The following is a 13,120-nucleotide window of genomic DNA, read 5'->3' on the forward strand; positions in this document are numbered from 1 at the left end:
ATAATAATAAGTAAATAAGCAATAAATATTGAGAATATGAGATGAAGATTCCTTGAAAGAGAGTTCATGGGTAGTAGAAACATTTTAATGACGGGGCAAGTGAAGTTATCCCCTTTGGTTCAAGAGCCTGAAGGTTGAGGGGTATTAACTGTTCCTGAACCTGGTGGTTTGAATTCTGAGGCTGCTGTTCCTGATGGCGGCAGTGAGAAGAGAGCTCATCCTGGGTGGTGGGGGTCCCTGATGCTTTCCTGTGACAGCGTTTTGTGTAGATGTGCTCAGTGGTGGGAAGGGCTTTACTGGGCCAGATCCATAGCATTTTGTAAGTTTTTTTTAGGATTTTGATGGAAAGGAAAAGTTTAGACGAATATAGTCAAGTGCAGGAAAATGAAGCTAATCTACTTGGACAACTTGGTCAGCACGGGCATGTTGCCATGCTGTAGAACTCTTAACACTGTAACTCTACTGGCTGCTTTCAGTATTTTCCCTATTTGGTACTTTGTGTTGTCATTTTCTTCAAATGTTAGCATCTCAGGAGTGATGTGTCCCTGCCGGACAATAGACAGTAGGTGCAGGAGTAGGCCATTCGGCCCTTCTAGCCAGCACCGCCATTCACTGTGATCATGGCTGATCATACACAATCAGTACCCCGTTCCTGCCCTCTCCCCATATTCCTTGACCCCGCTATCTATAAGAGCTCTATCTAACTCTCTCTTGAATGCATCCAGAGACTTGGCCTCCACTGCCTTCTGGGGCAGAGCATTCTACATATCCACCACTTTCTGGGTGAAAAAGTTTTTCCGCATCTCTGTTCTAAATGGCCTACCCCTTATTCTTAAACTGTGGCCTCTAGTTCTGGACTCACCCATCAGCGGGAACATGCTTCCTGCCTCCAGTGTGTCCAATCCCTTAATAATCTTATATGTTTCAATCAGATCCCCTCTCATCCTTCTAAATTCCAGTGTATACAAGCCCAGTCGCTCCAATCTTTCAACATATGACAGTCCCGCCATTCCGGGAATTAACCTTGTGAACCTACGCTGCACTCCCTCAATAGCAAGAATGTCCTTCCTCAAATTTGGAGACCAAAACTGCACACAATACTCCAGGTGTGGTCTCAACAGGGCCCTGTACAGCTGCAGAAGGACCTCTTTACTCCTATACTCAATTCCTCTTGTTATAAAAGCCAGCATGCCATTAGCTTTCTTCACTGCTTGCTGTACCTGCATGCTTGCTTTTATTGACTGATGTACAAGAACACCTAGATCTTGTTGTACTTTCCCTTTTCCTAACTTGACTCCATTTAGATAGTAATCTGCCTTCCTGTTCTTGCCACCAAAGTGGATAACCTCACATTTATCCACATTAAACTGCATCTGCCATACATTTGCCCACTCACCCAACCTGTCCAAGTCACCCTGCATTCTCATAACATCCTCCTGACATTTCACACTGCCACCCAGCTTTGTGTCATCGGCAAATTTGCTAATGTTACTTTTAATCCCTTCATCTAAATCATTAATGTATATTGTAAACAGCTGCAGTCCCAGCACCGAACCTTGCGGTACCCCACTGATCACAGCCTGCCATTCCGAAAGGGACCCGTTAATCACTACTCTTTGTTTCCTGTCAGCCAGCCAATTTTCAATCCATGTCAGTACTCTGCCCCCAATACCATGTGCCCTAATTTTGCCCAGTAATCTCCTATGTGGGACTTTATCAAAAGCTTTCTGGAAGTCCAGATACACTACATCCACTGGCTCTCCCTTGTCCGTTTTCATAGTTACATCCTCAAAAAACTCCAGAAGATTAGTCAAGCATGATTTTCCCTTCATAAATCCATGCTGACTCGGACTGATCCTTCTACTGCTATCCAAATGTGTTGTAATTTCCTCTTTTATAATTGACTCCAGCATCTTTCTCACCACTGACGTCAGGCTAACCGGTCTATAATTCCCTGTTTTCTCTTTCCCTCCTTTCTTGAAAAGTGGGACAACATTAGCCACCCTCCAATCAGCAGGAACTGTTCCTGAATCTATAGAACATTGGAAAATGATTACCAATGCATCCACGATTTCTAGAGCCACCTCTTTAAGTACCCTGGGATGCAGACCATCAGGTCCCGGGGACTTCTCAGCCTTCAGACTCAACAGTCTATCCAACACCGTTTCTTGCCTAATATAAATTTCCTTCAGTTCATCCTTTACCCTAGTTCCTTTGGCCACTATTACATCTGGGAGATTTTTTGTGTCTTCCCTAGTGAAGTACCTGTTCAACTCATCTGCCATTTCCTTGTTCCCCATAATAAATTCACCCGTTTCTGTCTTCAATGGCCCAATTTTGGTCTTAACTATTTTTTTGTTATTCACATACCTAAAGAAGCTTTTACTATCCTCCTTTATATTCTTGGCTAGTTTACCTTCGTACCTCATTTTTTCTTGGCGTATTGCCTTTTTTGTTATCTTCTGTTGCTCTTTAAAAGCTTTCCAGTCCTCCAGTTTCCTGCTCATCTTTGCTATGTTATACTTCTTCTCTTTTATTTTTATACTGCCCTTTACTTCCTTCATCAGCCACGGCCTACGGAGTACCGGGCAGAATGGAGTTTACAGCTAACTCCATGATAGGCAGGTAGGTGATAAAGCTATCTTCATGGCGGAAGAGTTCTGAGACATATGACTATAATCTCACAGTTCTATGCAAAGTGGATTGAGCAGCGTCTGTAGGTGGAGGGGAATTGTTGTGGTTTCAGCTCTAAACCCTGTTCACTACAAAAAGCTGAGCTGTTGCTGGTAAGAATTCAAATAATTTCTTTTATCTTTTCAAACACTCATCTCCACACTCACCCCCTCCATCCTGTTTCCCATCCAAAATCTCTGCAGTCCTCCAAATCTGGCCTCTTGTCAACTCCGGTTGTGGCTTGTTTGCCTCTGCTGGTCTGTGGCCTCTTGGGCCCTGGTCCCTAACAGAAACTGGAAGAACTGGAGACACTCTACAGGTCTGTGGAGAGAGATCAAGAGTTAATGTTTCGGGCTGTCGACCTTGTCGGAACTTGTTTGGAGCTCTTGTTTCAGATTTGCAGTGTCAACTTTTCTCTTGCTTTCGTTTCCATTTCCCATCAAATTTGCTATAGTTGGTCACCTCAAAGTACTTTTTTCAGGAGGGATTCAAGAAGCTTCTGGGGATGTTTCTGATGCTGTATTAATGCAGGATTTTTGTTGTCAGCTCAAAGAATTGCAAGTCTCTTCCTAAATCTCTACCTCATTACTGTAGTCTCATTGATCTCTTTTAGACGACCATTTTGACCCAGTATTCGGTAACCTGCCCAAACACCACCTGGAATAGACAAAATTTATTTAGAAATACAGCGTGGAGTTGGCCCTCTGGCCCAGCATTCCCTGACAACCCTGATTACTCCTAACCTAATCACGGGACAATTAATAATGACCAGTTAACCTACGCGATACGTCTTTGGACTGTAGGAGAAGACCAGAGCACCCAGGGAAAACCCACGCATCCATGGGGAAGATGTACAGAGATCCCTTACAGCCAGTGCTGGAATCTTAACTCTTGACACCCTGAGCTGAAATTGCGTTGTGCTACCTGCTACGCTGCCGTGGCGACCCAAACATTAGCCCTGTTCTTTCTCTCTGTGGATGCTGCCTGACCTGCTGAGTGCTTGCATCATTTTTGTTTCAGATTTCTGCCTCTGCCGTATTTTGTTTTCCGGTCATTTTAAACAGTTCAGTGTCAGTGATGGTTTAATAAGTCTGTCATGAAGCTGCTTGGAGAACACCCAAATTGCTGGAGGAACTCAGAAGGCCAGGCATCAATGGGAAAACAGTACAGTCAATGTTCCATTGATACTGCCTGGCCTGCTGAGTTCCTCCAGCAATTTGTGTGTGTTGCTCGGATTTCCAACATCTGCAGATTTTCTCTTGTTTGTGAAGTTCCTTGGAGTGTTTTAATGTATTGGTGGTAAATTATAATGGAAATGTTGTTGAGTGTTGGTGTTGAAGGTGCACGGTTGCTAGGGCAACATGAATCTGTAGCTGATTGTGTCTGTGCTCTGACAGAGTATTGGCTCAGACTGTTAATAGGCTAAAGCTTTTGCAAGTAATGGAAGCAGAGTAGGCCTTACTTCACCATTCAATAAGATCGCAGCTCATCTCTGCACCACTCAACTTTCCTGGTCCCACGTTACATGAGACACTTTCCAAAATCTTGTAAACTTGGTGGTCTCCAATTCCATGGCCTGGGTAATGGGGTCCTTAACGATGGATGCCGCCTTTTTGAGGCATCGCCTTTTGAAGGTGCCCTGAATACTGGAGAGGCTGGTTCCCATTCCTACCTCCCTCCATTCATTCCCTGCTCTGTTGTCCTCTCCTATCACACCCCATCATCTTCTTCCTTCTTTGGCTTCCGAGTGTCATCCTGTGAGCTTCTGGTGTCACACCGCTCTCTCCCCCCCTCACCTGCATCCACCTACCACCAGCTCTGGCTCCACCTTTTTCCACTGGCTGTCTCCCCTCTCTTTCCAGTCCTGATGAAGGGTCTGAACACAAAATGTTGACTGACGATTTTATTTATTTTTTGAAAGATGCGGCACGGTAAAAGGCCATTCTGACCCTTCACTGCCCAATGACACCCACGCGACCAATTAACTTACTGACCCATACAAGTTTAGAATGTGGGAGGAAGCCAGAGCAACTGGAGGAAACCCACGCGGACACGGCGAGTACACACAAAGTCATTACTAACCGTGGTGGGAATTGAACCTGGGTTGCTGGCGCTGTAAACCGTTTACTAGCCACTATGCTACTGTACCAGTATTTCAGCTCATAAACACAGGACATTGTACAGATGCTGGAAATCCTGAGCAGCAAGCAACATGCTGGAGGATCTCAGCAGGTCAGGTAGCATCTGTGGAGAGGAATAAATAGTTATTGCTTCGGGCCAAGAGCCTTCATCAGGACTGGAAAGGAAGTGGGGAAGGAAAGCAGAATAAAAGGGTAGGGGGAAGGGGAGGCAACTGGGTTTCTTCTACAGCTGCTACCTGTGAAGTCCCTCCAGCGCTTTTTCTGTTGCATCTATTGTCCTTGTCTGCAGTGGAGTTTGCCTTAAACCCCCTCATCCTCCAGCAGGCCGTGGGAGTTCATTCATCGCGTGAATTCCCTCCTACCCTAATAGCTAAGATCTGACTGTCTGCTGCTCTCCAGGTGTGAATGATGCTGAGATGGTTCCATCTGGGTGATGACACCCACCTCTGTCGCCCCAACGAAAGCCAGGTTGACTTTTAGCAAATAGCACAGAGCGGCTGATGGTTAGCATTTGATCTCGGTCTCTCTCTCTCTCTCAGCCTGACAGTCACCCACCACTGTGTTTAACCACTAGCTTTGATGTGGGCTGGCATTCACTTCTGCTGCTTGGCTACTGGAGAGTGCTGGTGCTGTTGCCAGCTGGTTAATGGGATCGCTGATGTGGGGCTGACTCTGCCTGTTGTCAGGGATCCAGTTCCCTTTTCCTCTGTTAGGGTGGTAAATATCCTGCTTTTGTTAGGGGTGGGAGGCTGCTGTTGGGGTACAGCTCCCTCCTGTACTGGAGCATGGGCTCCGGTTGGAGTTGCTTTGTCACTGGCGCCGGGAACTTGCATGCAGACCATCTGGGGGTGGGGGGAAGCATTTGGATCACGAGGCCGCCGTTCTTTGTGGTGGCAAAGTTCTTCACTGACAGCAGCCTGTTTAGCAGAGATGGCCGTGAGTTAGCACTGGGCTGTGGGAGATGTGGGGCGATTACGGTAATCAGCAGATCTCGAATGTCACCCTGGTGAGCTGTAGCGGATTGGGGGAGAGGTTACACAAACAAACAATGAGTGAGGCAGCAGGGTGTTTCCACCGATTTAATAATACATTTGAAAACATTGCTGCGGTGTCAGTACCATGGTATAAACAACCTTGTGTGATGTGGCTCTTTTCATTCTTGAAGCCATAATTACAGGCTGTTTATGCAGAAACCACTCTATGTATTTCCTAGCTGAACTCCCACCCCATGTTTACCTGCTTACAGCTAAGGTGTCCTTACTACCATCAGGGAGAGGGTACCGGAGGGAGAAGGTACTCTTCGTTCTAGAAAATACTTACTCCACTCTGTCAGAAGGTTCCTGACTCATCCATGAACACCACCTCACTATTTCTGTTTGCACTACTTTCTTACTTTTTGTAAGTAATAGTCATTTTTATGTCTTTGCACTGTAGATGAATTTGTTACTTTGTCTCAGTAACAAAGTGCAATGACATAACGTCGGTGAAAATAAACTCCACTCTGATTCTGATATGAAAATAAACTCCACTCTGATTCTGATACGGCCATGGCATGAGCAGAATTTCCCAGTTTCTGATTTCCCTCTCCCATCAGTCCCTCCATTGTTCACCTTCTCCATCTTTCATCTTTCCCCATGTTACCCAGGTTCATTGCCCTTGTCTACCCAATTCCACTTGCCCATCACCCACATACCAATCTGCTTGGGTTTCTTCCCTCTTGGCTGACCTTTCCTATCCCTCCCCACACACCTCCCTCATCCAGTTCCACCCTTCCCCTACCAGTGCCTGTCTCTACTCTTCCCAGCCTGTCTCCACCAGCTCTCTTTTATCCTGTGTTTCTTCCTCACACCCATCAGCCACTGACTCAACCCTCCTATACAGCCGCTCTCTTCCCTCTACACTTCACGCAGGGTCTTGATGGAAACATCAACCATCTCGTTACCTCTGCCTGCTGAGTCCTTCCAACGGTTTTGCTTTTGTGCTAGAAACAAGCTTCCTGCATCAAACCCCAACTCTTCAGACATAGAATGAAGGTCAGTGAGCGCTCGCACCCTTGCAGTGTCTCAAAGCATTCCCATCGGTCCAGTCCTTTGTTAAAAAAACAAAGTGATCCTTTTGGTATGAGATCGTTAAGCAACGTGGACAAGACAGAACGTCTGGAAGGAGCAGGTCAATGGTTTTGCTGTGGACAAAGTGGAGAAAGTGAAGAGTGGCAAATTCCTTCATTTGCTCAGAACATGTGATCTAAAAACACCTCCTCATTAGTCAAGAAGGCTTAGTAGCCTCTGTACCTTCTGAGGACGTTGAGGCATGCAAGGTTCCCTGCCCCCAATCTGTCGACTTTCTGCAGGAGCACCATTAACAGAGTCCTTTCTGGCAGCATTATTTCGTGGTATGAAAGCTGCAGGGCATGGGACCCTATCGAGTACAGTAAAAACTGCTAAGAGGATCACTGAGGTGTCCCTCCTCACTATTTGTGACATTAACTTGGACCGTGGTATATAGAGACATAGCTTCAAGATTCGGGGGAGTAGATTTAAGGTGGAGATGAGGAGGAACTGCTTTTCCCAGAGAGTGGTGAACCTGTGGAATTCTCTGCCCAACGAAGCAGAGGCTACCTCAGTAAGCATACTTAAGACAATGTTGGATAAATTTTTTGCATAGTAGGGGAATTAGGGGTTATGGCGAAAAGCCAGGTAGGTGGAGATGAGTCCATGTCCAGATCAGCCATGATCTTATTGAATGGTGGAGCAGGCTCGACGGGCCAGATGGCCGACTCCTGTTCCTATTCTCATGTTATATTCTTATAAAGGGCTCAAAGCATTCTTGAGAATCCATACCACCCATCCCGCAATCTCTTTCACCCACTACCGTTAGGAAGGAGGTACAGGAGCATCAGGACCTGGACTGGCAGACTCCTTCCCTCAGACTGTGAGACTAATGAAATCCCTGCCACCACCGAGGTCCCGTCACTAGGACAGCGAGCTGTTTGCTGTATTGTTTACTGTTTTCCTGTACTGTGTACTGCAGGCACTTTGATTTCCATTTTATTTGTGGTAATATTTTGTGGGCGTCTGGAGGAACGTTGTGTTACAAGAATCACCCCTACTGTAGCTCCTTCTGACCAACAGTTGTTTCGTTTAACTGTCAGATGACAATAAACTAGAACTTGAGGCTTCATCACCCACATTAATGGGTATTCCACAAAGTGGTTACATTACTGTAAAATTATTCAGGAGCCGGCTCAGAGGGCGTGACATTTAAAAGCCACAGCAACAACTGGGGAATTTAATGCAACTTAATGAAATAAATTTTTAAGAAGGAATTAGCAGCGAGTGAGTGATTAGCATTGACTGTTCATAAACACCAGGGCTGGCAGTCACTCTTCCTCTCTCAGTCTGGCCTCTAGGTGACTCCAGACTAAGAGACAATTGATTGACTCATCACCACCTCTGAAATATTTCCAAGAGCCACAGGGTTTGGGGAAATTAGAGCACTCTAACGAGATGAGAAGACGATGTTAACTTTTACTATGTAATTACTCACAGTGTTCATAATAAGCATATTTCAGGTAATTCCATATCTCTTTGGAACATGAAAGAGGCCTTTTGGCCCATCATTAGCCTGCTCACAGAGCAGTGCCTTACTCCCCTCTCCCACTAACTTTAAGTTTTCAGTTTTCGGAAGTCCTGCTGAGGGTCTTGGCCCGAAACCCCGGCTGTACTTTGTTCCATAGAAGCTGCCTGGCCTGCTGAGTTCCTCCGGAGTTTTGTGTGTGTGTTGCCTGGATGTCCAGCAGCTGCTGAATTTCTCTTATTTGAGGCTTTTTAACTAGTTTTACCTCCAGCCACAGAGTACAGAGGCACAGAGGGGTATTTTCTGGCCTTCCCAGCTGCCAGTCTGTGTGGCTGCTTGGGCATTCCGCCGGCAACTGCGACCCGACTCAAACGCTGTGTAAAGACTGGAGACATTAGATGCCAGACTGACTGTAGGTGACAAATCTCCTTTAGGATGCTACTGAAGTGAATTTTTAATAAGGATTCAGCAGCTTCATACAGCATTGAAACAGGCCCTTCAGCCCATCTTGTCCATGCTGACCATCACCTTCCTTTCTACAGCACACAAGTCTTATTTACTACCACCTAGTTCCAGACCACAATACCTTGGTGTTCAACCAGGTGCTTCTCGATTGTGGTGAGAGTGCCTCCTCCACATGCTTCTCAGGATGAAACTTTTACTGCGAGAGGTTGGGCACGCCAGGAATTTATTGCTTGGAGTGCAGGAGACTTATAGATGCGTACAAAATCAAGAGGAGCATAGATGGGGTGAATGCACACAGTCTTTTTCCCAGGGAAGGAGGATTGAAAACTAGACAGTGTAGGCTTAAGGTGAGAGAGGAAGGATTAAAAGAGATATGAGGAGCAACTTCTTCATTAGGGCCATTTAAGAAACTCTTAGATAGGCACTTTCAGTCATTTGTTCGTTATGTGCCATGTTGTATGACGTGGGTGATCATGGTCTTCCCATGATTGTTCTTGGCAAATGTTTCGACAGAAGTGGTTTGCCATTGCCTTCTCCTGGACAATGTCTTTAAAAGACGGGATGGGTGATCCCAGCCATTATCAATACCCTTCAAAGACTGTTGGTTTGGCGTCAGTGGTCGTATAACTAGGACTTGTGATATGCGCCAGCTGCTCATACGACCATCCACCAGCTGCTCCCATGGCTTTATGCGACCTTGATCGGGGGGCTATGCAGGTGCCTCAACTTGCCCAAGGATGTCCTGCAGACTAGCGGAGGGAAGGAGTGCCTTACACCTCCTTTAGTAGAGACGTATCTCCACCCTAGATAAGCACATGGATGATAGGAAGATAGAGAGCTGTGTAGGAGGGAATGGTTAGATTGGTTTTAGAATGGGTTAAAAGTTTGGCATAACATCATGGGCCAAAGGGCCTGTGTTGTGTTGTAACATTCTATGTTCATGCAGAGGGAAGTATTAAAATAACATATAAAATACACCTCTTCAGGTACGTGGATAGGAAAGGTTTAGAGCCCACCCTGGGGTCCACATACCCCTTGCTTAATGGTATTGGTCCACAGCATTAAAATGGTTGGGAATCACTGGTTTAAACGGATGTGGGCCAAACGCAGGCACATGGGGTGGGCTTTGTTAGGTATCTTGGTTGGTGTGGACCAGCTGGACTGAAGGACCTGTTTCTGTGCTGTTTTGCTTCGTGTATCTGTGAGCCGAGATTCTGGAGAGCCAGCTCAGAAGTATAGCCACTTCAGCACAGAGTAGATAGATAGATAGATAGATACTTTATTCATCCCCATGGGGAAATTCAACTTTTTTTTCCAATGTCCCATACACTTGTTGTAGCAAAACTAATTACATACAATACTTAACTCAGTAAAAAATATGATATGCATCTAAATCACCGTCTCAAAAAGCATTAATAGCTTTTAAAAAGTTCTTAAGTCCTGGCGGTAGAATTGTAAAGCCTAATGGCATTGGGGAGTATTGACCTCTTCATCCTGTCTGAGGTGAATTGCATCGATAGTAACCTGTCACTGAAACTGCTTCTCTGTCTCTGGATGGTGCTATGTAGAGGATGTTCAGAGTTATCCATAATTGACCGTAGCCTACTCAGCGCCCTTCGCTCAGCTACCGATGTTAAACTCTCCAGTACTTTGCCCACGACAGAGCCCGCCTTCCTTACCAGCTTATTAAGACGTGAGGCGTCCCTCTTCTTAATGCTTCCTCCCCAACACGCCACCACAAAGAAGAGGGCGCTCTCCACAACTGACCTATAGAACATCTTCAGCATCTCACTACAGACATTGAATGACGCCAACCTTCTTGGGAAGTACATTCGACTCTGTGCCTTCCTGCACAAGGCATCTGTGTTGGCAGTCCAGTCAAGCTTCTCGTCTAACTGTACTCCCAGATACTTGTAGGTCTTAACCTGCTCCACACGTTCTCCATTAATGATCACTGGCTCCATATGGGGCCTAGATCTCCTAAAGTCCACCACCATCTCCTTGGTCTTGGTGATATTGAGACACAAGTAGTTTGAGTTGCACCATATCACAAAGTCCTGTATCAGTTTCCTATACTCCTCCTCCTGTCCATTCCTGACACACCCCACTATGGCCGTGTCATCAGCGAACTTCTGCACATGGCAGGACTCTGAGTTATATTGGAAGTCTGATGTGTACAGGGTGAACAGGACCGGAGAGAGTACGGTTCCCTGCGGCGCCCCTGTGCTGCTGACCACCGTGTCAGACCTACAGTCTCCCAACCGCACATACTGAGGTCTATCTGTCAAGTAGTCCACTATCCAATCCACCATGTGAGAGTCTACTCCCATCTCCGTTAGTTTGTGCCTTAAGATCTTGTTGGGCACATCGCCTGGAGGAACACAACAGCTAATGCATTGTACATCTTTCCTTTGCCAGTGTGCACCCAGTCGTTAACCCCAAATAATATCTGACACTTCGACACATCTCATTCAAACTGGAACCAGTTGATGTGTTGGTAGGACTGGGCTAGATTTGGACAGGAATTGTTATGTCAATGCATATACCAAACTAACACAAGCCTTTGCTTCAATTTTAGATTTGAATAAACCAAAAGAACTGGACCACTTGGAGCAACATGCCTCAACAGCAGTAAGTATTTCTTGAAGAGTCTTAAGTCTTCATTTGAAAGATCTTACCTCAGTGGTTGGTAAGTTCATGGAGAAGATCCGGAGAGGCAGGATTTATGAACATTTGGAGAGATATAATATGATTAGGAATAGCCAGGATAGCTTTGTGAAAGGCAGGTCGTGCCTTACGAGCCTGATGGAATTTTTTGAGAATGTGACTAAACACATTGATGAAGGTAGAGCAGTAGATATAGTGTATATGGATTTCAGCAAGGCATTTGATAAGGTACCCCATGCAAGGCTTACTGAGTAAGTAAGGAGGCATGGGATCCAAGGGGATATTGCTTTGTGGATCCAGAACTAGTTTTCCCACATAAGGCAAAGAGTGGTTGTAGACGGGTCATATGCTGCATGGAGGTTGGTGACCAGTGGTGTGCCTCAGGGATCTGTTCTGGGACCCCTACTCTTGGTGATTTTTATAAATGACCTGGATGAGGAAGTGGAGGGATGGGTTAGTAAATTTGTTGGAGGTGTTGTGGATAGTGTGGAGGGCTGTCAGAGGTTACAGAGGGACACTGTTAGGATGCAAAACTGGGCTGAGAAGTGGCAGATGGAGTTCAACCCAGATAAGTGTGAGGTGGTTCATTTTGATAGGTCAAATATGATGACAGAATATAGTATTAGTGGTAAGACTCTTGACAGTGTGGAGGATCAGAGGGATCTTGGGGTCCGAGTCCATAGGACACTCAAAGCTGCTGTGCAGGTTGACTCTGTGGTTAAGAAAGCATATGCTGCATTGGTCTTCATCAATTGTGGGATTGAGTTTAAGAGCTGATAGGTAATGTTGCAGCTATATAGCACCCTGGTCAGGCCCCACTTGGAGTACTGTGCTCAGTTCTGGTCGCCTCACCACAGGAAGGTTGTGGAAGCCATAGAAAGGGTGCAGAGGAGATTTACAAGGATGTTGCCTGGATTGGGGAGCATCCCTTATGAGAATAGGTTGAATGAACTCGGCCTTTTCTCCTTGGAGCGACAGAGGATGAGAGGTGACCTGATAGAGGTGTACAAGATGATGAGAGGCATTGATCATGTGGATAGTCAGAGGCTTTTTCCCAGGGCTGAAATGGCTAACATGAGAAGACACAGTTTTAAGGTGCTTGGAAGTAGGTACAGAGGAGATGTCAGGGATAAATTTTTTACGCAGAGAGTGGTGAATGTGTGGAATGGGCTGCTGGCGACAGTGATGGAGGCGGATGCGATAGGGTCTTTTAAAAGACTCCTGGATAGATACATGGAGGTCTATGGGTAACCCTAAGTAATTTCTAAAGTAAGTTACATGTTCGGCACAGCATTGTGGGCCGAAGGGCCTGTATTGTGCTGTATGTTTTCATTCAAGAAATGTTATGTTATCATTCAAGAAATACATTCACATGGGAATTGTATATTATAATGTTGTGAGTGGGATCTCATTGTTTGTGGTCTTAACTCTCAGTCAATAAGAATCTTGCTCAAGAAGATGTTAATTTTTCTCAGGAAAGACTGTGGGTCAGTTTGTTGACTAGCCAACCTTTGGCAGTCTGCAGCTGGATTAAGCACATTGAATTTAAAAAGGGCCCAAGCTCGTTTGGGGGAAAAAAGTCTTCATTACACATAATT

The 13,120-nt window shown here is 45.7% G+C and overlaps 1 protein-coding gene across 4 annotated transcripts in view; it reads left to right on the forward strand.

Moving 5' to 3' along the window:
- The window catches only part of tacc1 (transforming, acidic coiled-coil containing protein 1), a 214,003-nt gene that overhangs the window by 169,931 nt on the left and 30,952 nt on the right, over positions 1 to 13,120 (forward strand). For all 4 annotated transcript variants that reach the window (XM_073058043.1, XM_073058014.1, XM_073058023.1 and 1 more), the window contains one exon: positions 11,434 to 11,486. In XM_073058043.1, coding sequence (XP_072914144.1) covers positions 11,434 to 11,486 — 53 coding nt within the window. The remainder of the gene's footprint in view (positions 1 to 11,433; positions 11,487 to 13,120) is intronic.

Source organism: Hemitrygon akajei, chromosome 1, assembly GCF_048418815.1.
Source record: "Hemitrygon akajei chromosome 1, sHemAka1.3, whole genome shotgun sequence".
Classification (NCBI taxonomy): domain Eukaryota; kingdom Metazoa; phylum Chordata; class Chondrichthyes; order Myliobatiformes; family Dasyatidae; genus Hemitrygon; species Hemitrygon akajei.